The sequence below is a fragment of the Astatotilapia calliptera genome, chromosome 8 (genome assembly GCF_900246225.1).
Source record: "Astatotilapia calliptera chromosome 8, fAstCal1.2, whole genome shotgun sequence".
NCBI lineage: Eukaryota > Metazoa > Chordata > Actinopteri > Cichliformes > Cichlidae > Astatotilapia > Astatotilapia calliptera.
Genome location: NC_039309.1, coordinates 7,607,123 through 7,620,386, shown reverse-complemented (window position 1 = coordinate 7,620,386; position 13,264 = coordinate 7,607,123). Strand labels below are relative to the sequence as shown.

The 13,264-nt window shown below is 40.9% G+C and overlaps 1 protein-coding gene across 8 annotated transcripts in view; it reads left to right on the top strand.

Annotated features, from left to right (window-relative positions):
• sdk2b (sidekick cell adhesion molecule 2b) overlaps positions 1–13,264 on the top strand; it is a 278,236-nt gene that overhangs the window by 244,378 nt on the left and 20,594 nt on the right. For all 8 annotated transcript variants that reach the window (XM_026178235.1, XM_026178230.1, XM_026178233.1 and 5 more), the window contains exons 19-34: positions 710–905; positions 1,286–1,384; positions 2,653–2,844; positions 5,137–5,258; positions 5,398–5,507; positions 6,279–6,429; positions 6,568–6,805; positions 7,564–7,679; positions 7,884–8,073; positions 8,234–8,332; positions 8,827–9,021; positions 9,735–9,936; positions 10,338–10,441; positions 11,507–11,577; positions 12,190–12,319; positions 12,983–13,039. In XM_026178235.1, the coding sequence (XP_026034020.1) occupies positions 710–905; positions 1,286–1,384; positions 2,653–2,844; positions 5,137–5,258; positions 5,398–5,507; positions 6,279–6,429; positions 6,568–6,805; positions 7,564–7,679; positions 7,884–8,073; positions 8,234–8,332; positions 8,827–9,021; positions 9,735–9,936; positions 10,338–10,441; positions 11,507–11,577; positions 12,190–12,319; positions 12,983–13,039 (2,272 nt within the window). The remainder of the gene's footprint in view (positions 1–709; positions 906–1,285; positions 1,385–2,652; positions 2,845–5,136; positions 5,259–5,397; positions 5,508–6,278; positions 6,430–6,567; positions 6,806–7,563; positions 7,680–7,883; positions 8,074–8,233; positions 8,333–8,826; positions 9,022–9,734; positions 9,937–10,337; positions 10,442–11,506; positions 11,578–12,189; positions 12,320–12,982; positions 13,040–13,264) is intronic.

Sequence of the window (13,264 nt, the reverse complement as noted above, 5' to 3'; positions counted from 1 at the left end):
CACTGAGACTTAATTATGTTTTTGGGTTTTTCTTCTCTCTCTTTTTGTCTGTCTGTTGAATGACAGTCCACAAGTCTTAGTCAGCTTGGTGGAAGGGTCATACTGTAAAGACCCAATCTGAATTTTAAATACCAGGATTTTCTCCCGGGAAAGAGACTTAAGAAGCAATGAGAAAAGGGGAGGTAGATAGTGTGGGCGGTGATAGAAAGTGTGTCAAAAGCAGAACGGAGAGCTGGAAAATGAAGGCGGACAATCAAGCATTTATCCCGCTGACATCCTCTAGCCATTCTTTACTTCCCTGGAAGCTCGCTCACTCTGAAAACTGGAAACAACCCAATAGACAACCATTGGGACTCATTACCAAGCAGCTAATTGGTCAATCCAGACCCCATTTGTAGATGCTATATGGTGTGCAATGATGGGATGCTATCATGTCTCTCTTGAGCCTACATTGGCGGAGTTATTCAGTCACTCTCCCCCAGTCAAAACCTCTTTAGGGCATTTTTCTAAATATATTTGGGAGAGCTATGATGCCAAATCTCTCCTCGGAGTGGCTTAGGACCACCACAGAGAGACACTACTGTTAGTTTTGTGAGAATTATTACAGAAGAAAAAGGATTAGTCGCTTTATTTTCAAACGTGTGGGTAATTTCCTTTCTTTTTTTCTATTTTTTTCTTTTGTTTTTACATTGTTTTCCCCCCACTTTAGTTGCTGGCCTGGGAACCTGGAAAGGATGACGAAGTTGCCATGGTAACAGTACGACCGAACTTCCAGGACAGCGTCCATGTGGGATATGTGACAGGTCTGAAGAAGTTCACCGAGTATTACACCTCTGTGCTGTGCTTCACCACACCCGGAGACGGCCCCCGCAGCCCGCCTAAAGCATTGAGGACGCACGAGGACAGTAAGTGACTTTTCTTCCACACTTTTGCCTCTCCCACGGTGGCATGGGGACACATGCATCTCACAGTAACACATCCTTTGGGCAAGATCTATTATTCATGTAGTAAGGAGTTGTAGAAAAGTGCTAATGAATGAGTATATTCGGCATCATCATAATTGGGATATAGTTCTTTACAGAATATTTGCGAAGTGGTAAAAATTCCCAGTGTACCCCGGCTCATATTCACAGGTTTTTCTTTCTTTGTTTTTTTCAAATTTTAAAATCCAAACTCTTAAGATGTCAGCAATGAGTGGCTATTTCCAGATCCTAGTCAATCACCTGTACAGCTGTGGCTCAAAGCCTCTTAGGCGTGCTCATTATTCTTATTTGTTCCTATTCAGCCCCCGGTGCAGTGGGTCATCTGAGTTTCACCGAGATCTTGGACACTTCACTCAAAGTCAGCTGGAGTGAGCCCAGCGAGAAGAATGGAGTTCTCACAGGTACATTCACATAACTCCCAAATTATACTTGTAGCCAGAGGCAGAAAAGGTGAGAAATAGCACCTTTTTTTTTTCCAAGGTGGTATTTGTCAGAGTTGGGTTGACAGACACCAGTCGCATGAGGCAGTGCTCAGGTTGAACTGAGACCGGAGGATTTGGTTTTATATTGCAGCTGCTTGAACTCATTTACTGAAGCCAGCCCAGGAGAGGTTCTTTATCGTTAGTTGTTGTTTTTCTTTGTTTTTTGTGGGGGTTCATGCACATAGTGCTTCCCAAGCCACAGACAGAATATACCAGCAATAAGACAACACTTGAGAAAAAAAAAAAAGAAAGAAAGAGAAGAATATTTGAAAAATGACATTTTTCAGCCAACATTGTCTCCTCTCCCAAGCTCTCCATATGAAATATCTCTCAATAAGGCTCCCTTCGAGAGGCATTGCTCAAGTCTTTTGCAATCGTAGAAGAAATATACAGAAATGTGACCATTTTAGTATGAAACAGTATAGTAATAAAAGGGCAAAAAGTCCTTAAATTATCAGACATAATAAAGACCAATAAAACATCACATTGACTGATGAGATAGATCATTAAAGTGAATCTTTCAGTGGTAAGAGTGCAGAAATGGTTATTTGGCTTTTCTTAAAATTACATTCCCTACTACTCAGTGATTTTTCTATAATACTGGCCAATATATTGTTTCTATTATTTTTCATGCAACCACGCCATCGACTTATCAGTCGCTTAATGTGCAGTAAATCTTTCATTCCATCGACTCACATGCAGAATGTTTTTTCTTGAGTATTACGTTAAAGAATCTAGCTAACAAATTGTTAAATGTTTGCACAGCTTGATATTTAGCAGCATGTTGTAAAGTATTTTCCAACATTTCAATGTGTTGCACGCTCCCAGGAGACAAACACTGACATGCCATGTGAAATTATTGATTTGGCAAGAAATGCTGCTTAATGCTTTGTGCAATCACATGAAAAGAGCTGCTGGCCAAGGAGCAAATTGCATTAACTTTGAGCGGGTGAGCATGTGTGTCTGTATGTGTGTATGGGAGTGGGCGGAGGATGCGTGAGTGCAGGGAGGTATAATCACAGGCTTATTTAATTTGCTATATTCAATTTTTGATGAAGTTAATTTAATATTTCTGTTAGCTTGCCCTGTAGCACGCAAGCCTGGAGTTGCTATTGTAGTAAAACTGCTGTCAGATTTTCCCTTGGAGGATTTTCTGTCCGTGTCCACTCATCACTGCCTCTCCTTAGGTTACCGCATTTCTTGGGAGGAGTACAACCGAACAAACACCAGAGTCACCCACTACCTGCCCAATGTCACCTTAGAGTACAGGGTCACCGGGCTCACTGCTCTCACCACCTACACTATTGAAGTGGGAGGAATGACCTCCAAGGGCCAGGGCGTGCTGTCCTCCTCCACCATTTCCTCTGGTGTTCCACCAGGTTAGTAACCAAGCATTCACTACAGATACATGAGAGCCTGTGTGCCCAAAATTTTTTATTCCAGATGATATGAAAGAGTAATTAAAAAAAAAAAAAAAAGCAGCTTTTAGACATGAACTGCAGCACTGAACTTTTCCAAACATCACCAGGCAGAGGTGCACATGACAACACAAATTACTGCAGTATATTGAATGTTAAATAGTCTTTAACCTCCTAGCTCATACTACAAGCCTGTGTGGTGTCATCTTGCATCAATTCTTGCGAGTATGAGAAAAGCACTGAAAGTTCAGTGACTTCACAGCTTGTGAGTGGTCAGCTCCTCCGGCAGAACGCTTTCCCCCAAAAAACAAAAGACAATTTTCCAGATTTTTCTGACACTGTCTAAAGTTCATGTGTGAGAATGGATACACACTAGATTCTACATTTCTCACATTGCAGTTGCATCTTTAATTGTGCCCGCCCACTTAAGTCCCTCTCCAAAATGTCAGTTTGTATTGGCAGCTCCTGTTTCGATGTTCATTCAGTCTCATTGTAGACATCGTCAGCATTCATTTTTTCCGTACTTGGAGAGCGCTTTCTGGAACAGAAGACGTTACACAATTGTGTTGAGGCTAAGTATCACTCATCCTTGGTTGAGTGCTCTTTGAAGAAATAGTCCCTGTAAAATCTGTTAACGGTTCATGTCTATTTTGAGGAGAGGTGGTGGCATGTTGTGAAAGTGAATGAAAGCACGCTTTTACATGATACCTGCAAAAAGCAAGTGTTAGAAAAATTGATTGACATTACAAGTGCCATAGCATTTTTTTTTTACATACTCGGACAATATCTACCTTTATCCGCATGCCTTCATTCTCAGGCAGTGTGCAGTTCCAATTAACAATCATAAAACCTTTCTAAGCTCAATTAATTCTCAAGTCAAAATTGTGTCTTTATTCAAATTAATGAGCAACTGGGGACCTTTACTGAACCTTCCCTTCCCGTAGATTTACTGTCACGCATTGAACTCGGTGCGCACACTCAATGTTGTCTGGCGCCAGACACAATGAAATCTGACCCCGGTCACCTCATCTAGGACAGAAGCAAAAAAAAAACAAAAACCTGCACATGCACGTATCTCCCCGACATTCGTGAAATAATAGCTCCCTCGATAGCATTAAGGACGATTACAGTGTTTAATGATTTCATATTTGCAAAACGGTGCAACAGAAACACAATGCCCACGTCAATTACTGGAGCTACATTTAGAGGCTGTACATCTGTGAAACCTGTGAAATGACAGGCTGTTTTATTGAGAACAGGCCTCAGTGTAGCACTTACGTTCAGAATAGCAATTACTCCCATTGTATAGGTATAAAGAAAACGCCTATGTGCCTGCAACTGTACTGTAATGACCCAGCTAAAAGCAGCCTTAGTAATCAGTCATGCAAATAATTTAGAGGTGGTCATTTTACAGCGACACATAATCTGCGTTTCATTATGATTGAATATATTCACATTTAAGCAATCTTGGAAAAAACAGTTTAGTATCCCCATGTGGCAATGATGATATCTTTTTTTCAAAAAATACTGGGTCATACCGATGGGCTATGGTTTGGATTAATGTCTTCAACTAGAATTTATGTTAACTATATTGCGCTTTGGGAAGAGGGGATTGCCTAGTAGGTTTAATATTTTAAAAAGTATGAGGTAAAAAATGATGAATAATGAATCCGTTTTTGCACTCGCATAAATTATCCAATCCTACCTAGACAAGCACAAAAAGTGTTGATATTCATATACGCAAAAATGCTTTCTTGCTGTTCTTTGAATTCACCATTTTCAGATTTGCCCCCCCCTTCTCCAGGATTACCAGTGAATAATCCATTCTTATTGTTTATTTAGCTCAAGTGTAAACAAGTAGGATATCAGATTGAATCATATATCCAGATAACTGCAGTGTAATTGACATTCATGGCATTGTCTCTATCTGTGTACTGTGTGTAAGCATCTTTTCCAAATCTAATCTTCTTTTTTGGTGTCTTGGCTGAAGGTGGGAGCACTCTGGAGAGAATAGGATGAGATAGCAGAGAAATATATGTGTGCAGTATCTGTTCTGCCACAAGAGGGTGCTGGGGTTGATGGATTTTCCTATGTAGTCCACAGACTCAACAACTTGCCCTGTGGAAGAGGCAGCAAGAGAAAAATATCCATATCTTAGTGCACATTCTCCAGTGACATAGTAATATCAGCCCAGTTATTGCTTTATGTGACTCTTTTAATTGTTTTATGTGTTTGTTTTTTGCTTCCTCACAGAGCTTCCTGGCCCTCCTACCAACATGGCAATTTCCAATATTGGCCCACGCTCCATCAACCTGCAGTTCAAACCTGGCTATGATGGCAAAACTTCCATTTCCCGCTGGCTAGTGGAGGCCCAGGTGAGCCAGATTTTAACTGGAACTAATAATTTATTTGTTTTTTAGTTATATTTAAAAAGTTCAGTAAAAATTCACTACTTTCCTCGGTTCCTCAGAAAGAGAGGTGCAGTATTTGACTCATCTGTTGTCTTATTCCCAGGTGGGTGCAGTAGGAGAAAATGAGGATTGGTTGATGGTCCACCAGGTGTTCAACGAACCTGAGGCTCGCTCCTTAGAGGTGCCAGGTCTCAACCCATATACCTCATACAGGTAATTACTGGAAACTTGTTTCTGTGAATCTTTACTGTGTACCTGAGTTCCAAAATTATTAAATACAAAGTACTTCTGCAGACATACTACACATTCACCTCAGTACACATTCTCCTGTGGCAGAACACATGCTGAAAAGAACAAATAAAAACTGATCTGCTGCACTGTGCTTTTGTACAGACACACAAAGTCACATCAGTATTAGTGTTAACAACTTAACAATGCCAGTTTTAATTGAAAGTAATCATGTGCCATTTGTGTATGTGCACTTTCATTTCAGCATGTCCCAGCAGCTTATCTTATTATGTTTTCCTTTAATTTGAATTCAAGCTTATTTTAAAAGTTTTTTTTAAGTGTATGCCTGATTTTTATCTTGGCTTGTTTTTCACAATCGCATTCAATATAAGCAATTAGCATTTCACTGAGCCAATCCCTAAAGGCTCACAACAGCTATAGTTCTCATCATTCCAACATCAGCGCTGCCACTTTTCATTTCAATATAGTTAAATGCAAAAAAATTGCTGTTTTGCATATTCAGGCCATAACGCAAATAAGCCCCCCACAGCATATCCATGCTTTATTCATATTCAGCGCTCTGATCTTGTTCAAATGCAATAAGCCTCATGTAAGAGGATGCAAGTGCGACTATAATGCTGATCATTGCAGGTTCATTTTAAGCTGCCAGATTCCCAGTTTCAGGACTACAGCTGAAATCAAGTAAGTGTTTTCTCAAGCGAGATTCATGTTATGATGTTCAAATCCATATACCAGGTTTCGGATGCGTCAGGTGAACATAGTGGGTACCAGTCCTCCCAGTCAGCCCTCCAGAAAAATTCAGACCCTACCAGCTCCTCCCGACATGGCCCCTGCCAACGTCACCCTGCGCACCGCTAGTGAAACAAGCCTCTGGTTACGATGGATGGTAAGGAGAAATCTTTTTCTAAAATGCCAGTTTTTGTTAGTGATGTCACACTGTAAGAAAAACTTGATGAGTTGAAGGAAACAGGCCTGTTAGTCAGTCCAATCTCTCTCAATGTGAACACCATCTCCTTCCCCTCAGCCTTTGCCTGAATGGGAATATAATGGGAATGCAGAGCAGGTGGGCTACAGGGTTCAGTACTCCCGTGCAGGCTCACAGGGCCATCCACTCACCCATGTTATTACCGACCGTCTGGAGAGAGAGTTTACTATTGAGGACCTGGAGGAGTGGACAGAATATGAGGTCAGGGTCCAGGCTGTAAACGGCATTGGAGTGGGACCCTGGAGCCAACCGGTCAGAGGCAGGACACGGGAGTCTGGTGAGTTCCACGCTGTGGAAAAACGCTATTTTGTTTGGAAAAGTAATGCACAAACTTCATTAGATTAGTCAAATCTTCTTTTTTCTGTTAAAGGTCAAATTCCTAAATTGCCTCACACATATTTGTGTGAACATCAAACACATTTTCACAACCCAGAAATAAAAACACGCTGATTACTTCTGTGATACTGTATTTGCAGCATCTGTGCTGAATATCTTTATTATTAGTCATATTAGAGGTGTCAAACAAACACTTAACACTTTGCCATATGGTAAATCCATGAGCAGATTGTTTCCTGCTCAGATGCCCTGCTAGAGTATTTTTAATAGCCTCTTTAATATAAGCAAAGACACTGCTTTTCCATTCTTGCGTCTGCTTTCACGCTTTCACCAGGCATTGGACAGAAAGACATGGAAGGAGCTAAGAATGGAGTCTGAGGAAATTGAGAACACATGGACTTAAATGTGGAATTCCTGCGCTCTTTTTTTCCCCATACTCCAGCAAATTATTAGGAATCAGGCATGTTGTCCAAGGATGAGTGCCAAGGAGGAGAAGAGCCCTATTCTTGAGGGTTTTTTCCACCAAGCCAAAATAATAGAAGCTTCTGTGTGCATACGCAAACACAAATAATAAATCCTTCTCTATTTTAGATCCGTATGTACAGTAATTGCCCTCATACACAGCATATATGACAGACTTTTTGGAATATGTGGCAAACACTAGACTATCCAGCCCTCTAATCTCTTTATTGTTCCCAGTTCCCTCCAGTGGTCCCACCAACGTCTCTGCCTTTGCAACTACTTCAAGCAGCATCCTGGTGCGCTGGTTTGAAGTCCCAGAGCCGGACAGGAATGGGCTCATTCTGGGCTACAAGGTCTATTTCTGCTTTTTATATTTGGCAGCTATACACCTTTTATTTACTGAGCTTTCCGAGGCATCTAATTAGTTTGGAAAAAACTTGAGCTTCTTTTAAGCTGTGAAATACACAGCATGGTTGCGGTTTTTGAGGCTATTTGTCCTACTTAATTTCCACATTCACTTTTCCCAACCTCTTTCTCCTGTCTCCTCACCGAGTCAGGTGGTTTATAAAGAAAAAGACTCGGACAGTCCAGTCCACTTCTGGACAGTAGAGGGGAATGCCACTCACAGTGTCCAGCTGACTGGTCTGGGGAAATATGTGCTCTATGAGATCCAAGTTCTGGCATTCACACGGATTGGAGATGGACGGCCGAGCTCTCCACCTATTCTTGAAAGGACCCTGGATGATGGTAGGAACACAGGATAGAGCAAGATTGAGCATTCCAATTATGTAAAAATAAATAGCAATTGATATTGTGCTGAATACTTTGGTAAGAGAATTAAGAAAAGGGAGGGGCTACTTATATGTTATGTCTAAAAAAACTTTAAATCCTTGTGTGGTCTTCACAGTCCCAGGACCTCCAGTGGGTATCCTGTTCCCTGAAGTCCGGACCACCTCAGTCCGCCTTATTTGGCAGTCCCCTGCCCAGCCGAATGGCATTATACTTGGTTAGTACATACAAAATGTTTTTTATTAAGATTTGGCCCCTAATTCTACTCTAGAAATCAATGGCAACAGTTTTTGCTCCCAATCATTGTAAACATACTTTTGCAAACTTTGATTTGGGTTTTTTTCCCCAACTAAGTGGATTAGACCGTATTCGTTGGGGGAAATCAAGTCTTGTTATTTTCCGGTTTGCAATAAAGGGACTGGGATTCTCTTGTTGGCTTACTGGGGATTTCCTTGTGAGTATTTATTCCATTAAACATCTGTTGGATAATTTAGTTTAAACTGTCCAGTGTGACAGACCTACAAAGTAGCATAGAGGAGCAGATGCTAATGAAATCCTGTCAGAAGGAACACAGCTGTCTGCAGCGCAGCTTGATTTCCCTTTTATTAACAGTATAAACAACTGTTTCTTCAGATACCACTGAAATACATGTTTCATTCTAACCCAGAGCATCTTTGACAGCTTTATTAAGACCATTTGTCTCTTCTCCAGCTTACCAGATCACGTACCACCTCAACTCTACCAATAGCAACACAGCCACAGTGGATGTGCTGAACCCTAGCGCCCGCCAGTACATGGTGACTAACCTCAAGCCAGAAACTGTCTATGTGTTTCGCATCACGGCACAGACAAGGAAAGGCTGGGGTGAGGCGGCCGAGGCGCTCGTGGTTACCACGGAGAAAAGAGGTAACTCGATGTGGATTTTAATACTGACATATTCGAGCGCTGGATATGTGGGGGAGTCATAAAAACAACAATTTAATTGAGAATATGAATAAAATGTTTCATCTGATGCTGATGAAGTGGTGTTTGGAAGCGTAGTAGCAACATAATTTGTATTTCTCTAACAATGCAGGAAATATAGTAACAGTTGTATAAATGGTGCTGAGACCTGAGAACAGACACATGTGTATGATCTCCGTAATGGCATAACATGCAGAGAGCTGCACTAAGCCTTTGTTGCACTTAGTTCATTTCCAGTCAACAGTTCAGCGAGCAGATGTGTTTTCTAGAGGAGTGTCTGTGCCCTGTGGGTATTTATTGAAGCACTCTGATGTCATTGTGAGAATGCATCAGTCCATCTGCTTCCCTCAAGGCATGTTGTGGATCGTGTACTATGCTACTTTAGTTTCTCAGCTACTTTTCATTCCAGCACCAGAATCACACTTTCTTCTTTCTTGTCAGCTCTACATAGCTCATGCAAATATGAGTAAATGGAAAACAAGAAGTATATTTTAAAAAAACTGTTTCTAATAGCTCCAATTTTTTCCCCCGCACATCTGCAACTTCTCCAAACACTCAGTTTGTCCCAATTCATGTGTCACATGCGCACACAGCAGTCGTCCTTGTATTCCGTTGCCCGTTTCTCTTTCCCTTACTTGCCTCTGTTTTTGCTCCAGCTCGTCCTCAGCCTACCAGCCGCCCCCTGGTTCCTCAAAAACACGTTCAGGCTCGCCAGGTGTTGCTTTCATGGGAGCCTGGTAGTGACGGCCTGTCCCCCGTGCGCTACTATACGGTCCAGCTAAGAGAGCTTCCTGAAAGCAACTGGACGGTCCACTCAGCATCTGTCAGCCACGAGGCCACAACCTACATAGTATCCAGGTAGAGTATCATCAAGTAACGACATCTGGTTACGTTAAGGTGTAAATTTTCACATTCCCTTTATTAGAACAAATGTGTTCTCACACTTCTTGCTGACGCTTCCTCTTTAATATTCCCCTACCTTTTGAATAGCTGGCATAAGAAATGTGTTCTTTTAAAGAATAATGTTTCCAGAGGATTGCAGTTTGGAACGTAAACGATGGAAATGCATTTGGCAAGTACAAATGTGAAACTGTATTTGCCATTAAGGTTCCAGTTTGGTTTAAAGTATGCCTAATAGTTTGCTTCTAAACCTCGCAGTGAGACTCTCTTTTTGATGTATGGAGTTTAAAAAGTTTGAAGTTTCAATGCTGCAGTTTGTGATAAAGATTGATGTGCTTTTCTGTGCTTTCATCCCTAAGGCTGAAACCCTTCACATCTTACCAGTTCAGAATAAAAGCCACCAATGACATAGGGGACAGCGAGTACAGTCAGGAAAGTGAAGCAATCACAACTCTACAGGATGGTAAGAGTAACACGATGAGCAAAAATCTTTATTCTCATCGTTTACAGCATAAAAATCTGATGACATGATGCATCGTTTACCTTGATCAGAAAGAAGTGGGTCTATTTTTGATTGCTGTTAACTAAGGTAAGACTAAAAGAGTCCAAGTTCAAGTCAAAACGTGCTTGTTTGGAGACAGGTTTCCTGTGACCAGCCAACTTGTGCAATCACCTTGCACTTAAACATGGCCCAGAGGTTGAGGGTGTTACATGCTTAACGTCTGGACAACCAATTGGTTACCACAACTGCTTGGCAACAAAGTGGTTTGGGACAACTTGGCTGCCGACTGCAAGTTATTCAAAAATAAACTTTTTTGAACATCTATTTTTGCTCTTGTGTGACTCATCCTTAAGCACAAACTTGGTATAAAGCTGGAAATGTCTTGTCTGGCTTGCTCTGTAGCTAATAAGAAGTGCCTCTAAAGCTTACTCGTATGTAATTTTTTGAATGTATGCATGTCATATTGATGTATGACACATTTATGGTGTGTTGTGCAAGACACTTTCTTGGTGAATGTGGTCATTTTCATTTAGTGACACTCTCAAGCTGTCAGCCAGTGTGAACGCTAGTGTTCATTTTCACAAAACAAGCTATTCCTTTGTGACATCTTTTATATGTTAGTGTATAGTATCAAGTTGTTATTTAAAATGTAGGTTAAGTTTAAACACAAAAAGTCAGAGGTATGACTTTGATCTGTATCATAGTGAAAACAGTTTTATGTCTGCATCAATTTGCCTTTTGCTGTGATTTGGACATTACTGGCAAAGACAACAACAACTGCACCATCATGAGACAAAAGAGCAACTTTATAAAAGAAAACAAAAGTTTGCCCAGTGGTGCTTATCCAAATCAAGAAACTCTGCTGATCTTTCCCTCAGCTATTTCTGACTCATCAATGGTTCTTCTGTTGTGGCTGTTGTGTATTTATGCTCCATGAATGCCACTGCACATGGATAGGTTAAGCATCTTGAATTGTGCAGATTTTCAGGTCAATTTAGCTCATTTATTTCACTTTTATTACCCCAGTGCCTGACGAAGCGCCCTCGATTCTCTCTGTCACGCCATACACAACAACGTCAGTGCTGATCCGCTGGCAGGTAAGAACAAACAAAACAACTTTATATATATGTTTTCAAACTTCGTGATCTGTTCGAGTGTGGGAAAGTGGCTTCTAAGAGAGCTTGATAGCAAACAGCAAGGCCTATACTTACAGTATAGACTGATAAACACACTGCCACACTGTCTGCGTAATAAAAAGCACCCTCACCCGCATTCCCACCTGAATTAACAGGTCATAAAAAGAAAAACAGGAGGCTCTGAGACACAATTTTAGTTTTATGGAGAACACTTGTAGACTTTATGAGGATCGAGAGTTGCTTGTGCTTTTTTTCTTTCTTCTGTGGGTTTGTTCCTCTCATTGTTTAATCAAAGGGGATTTTTCTTCAGCTTGGTGTGACATGGCGTGATTTTGTTTTTTCTGTCTGTGTATAACAGTTACTCTAAATCTTCTTAGTTGATGGTAAGTTAATGACAAATGTCAGTAATAACTGGGGGGGGGGGTTGGCAGTTTTTTAGCAGTGAAGAAAAAAACTTGTTAAAAGGAGTTGGATCACTTGGATCGCATGTAGTCTTCCAGGCTATCTGTAGGTATCAGATGTACAGTGATGTGCTACATTAGACTAACAGTAAGTCTGCATTTTTCTCCTCAGCCCCCCTCAGAGGAGAAGATAAATGGTATCTTACTGGGCTTTCGCATTCGATACCGCGAGCTGCTGTATGACCGTCTCCGCAGTTATATTCACACAGTCAACAGTGCATCCACCTGGGCTGAGCTCTCTGGTGAGAAATAACTGCTACCAACAAAATACATTTTATTATGCCACCACCTACACTATAGGATCCTAAGAAAAATGAATTGTGTACTATAACAAGTGGTATATTGCATTAACTGGAACTCTCCGGTGTGCGATTTGAAATGTGACATTATGAATTTAAAGACCATAAAGAAATAACCGAGGTTAGAAATTGCACATCAAGAAATACAGTCCTGCGCTTTACTTCAGTAACACATAATTATAAGTCTCTGTTATGGTTGATTATTCACATGCTGTCTTTATGCGTCAGCAGCCCCTTTTCCATTAGAGGAAAATTCTCACAAAGGCCTATACTGTTGCCAAGATTTCCCCACTGGTCTTGACACTTCACAGCAAAACATTTCATCTTGTGATCAGTGGTTATCAGCTGCAGGCTATTATTAGGTTTACTCTGGAGCCCTCTCTCTTTCTGCTGCTTTGTGAAACTTGGCCTATAATTTTCCTCTTGTTGACTCACTCTGTTGCTCATTCAGAGCTATGATCACCATCATTGGGTTGTTTTTTCTTATAATAATGTTGCTGCCCTCATTAACAGCAGCAAATTTTTGACTTTGAACCCTACTACCTTTGTCTCTCCACTTAACAGCTCTTATTTTGACTTTTTTTTTTATCCCTTTTTTTTGTGCAGCTCCCTACAGCCTCCGAAATCTGAGTGATTCAACGCTCACCCAGTATGAGTTAGACAGTAAGTTTCGTTATCTCTCTGCCTCTCGAAAGCACACATATAAACACAATAATTCAATCTGCAAACAAATTAGGTTGAAAAAACAAAACCAAAACTATTTTCCTTTTGAATCTCAATTTTTTTCTCAAGTGCCCGGCTTCCTAGAATAGAGAACTCAGAGTGTTAAGCAAATTAACACAACATTTGGCTGCTTATAATCACATTGCTCGGTACAAACACTTCTAC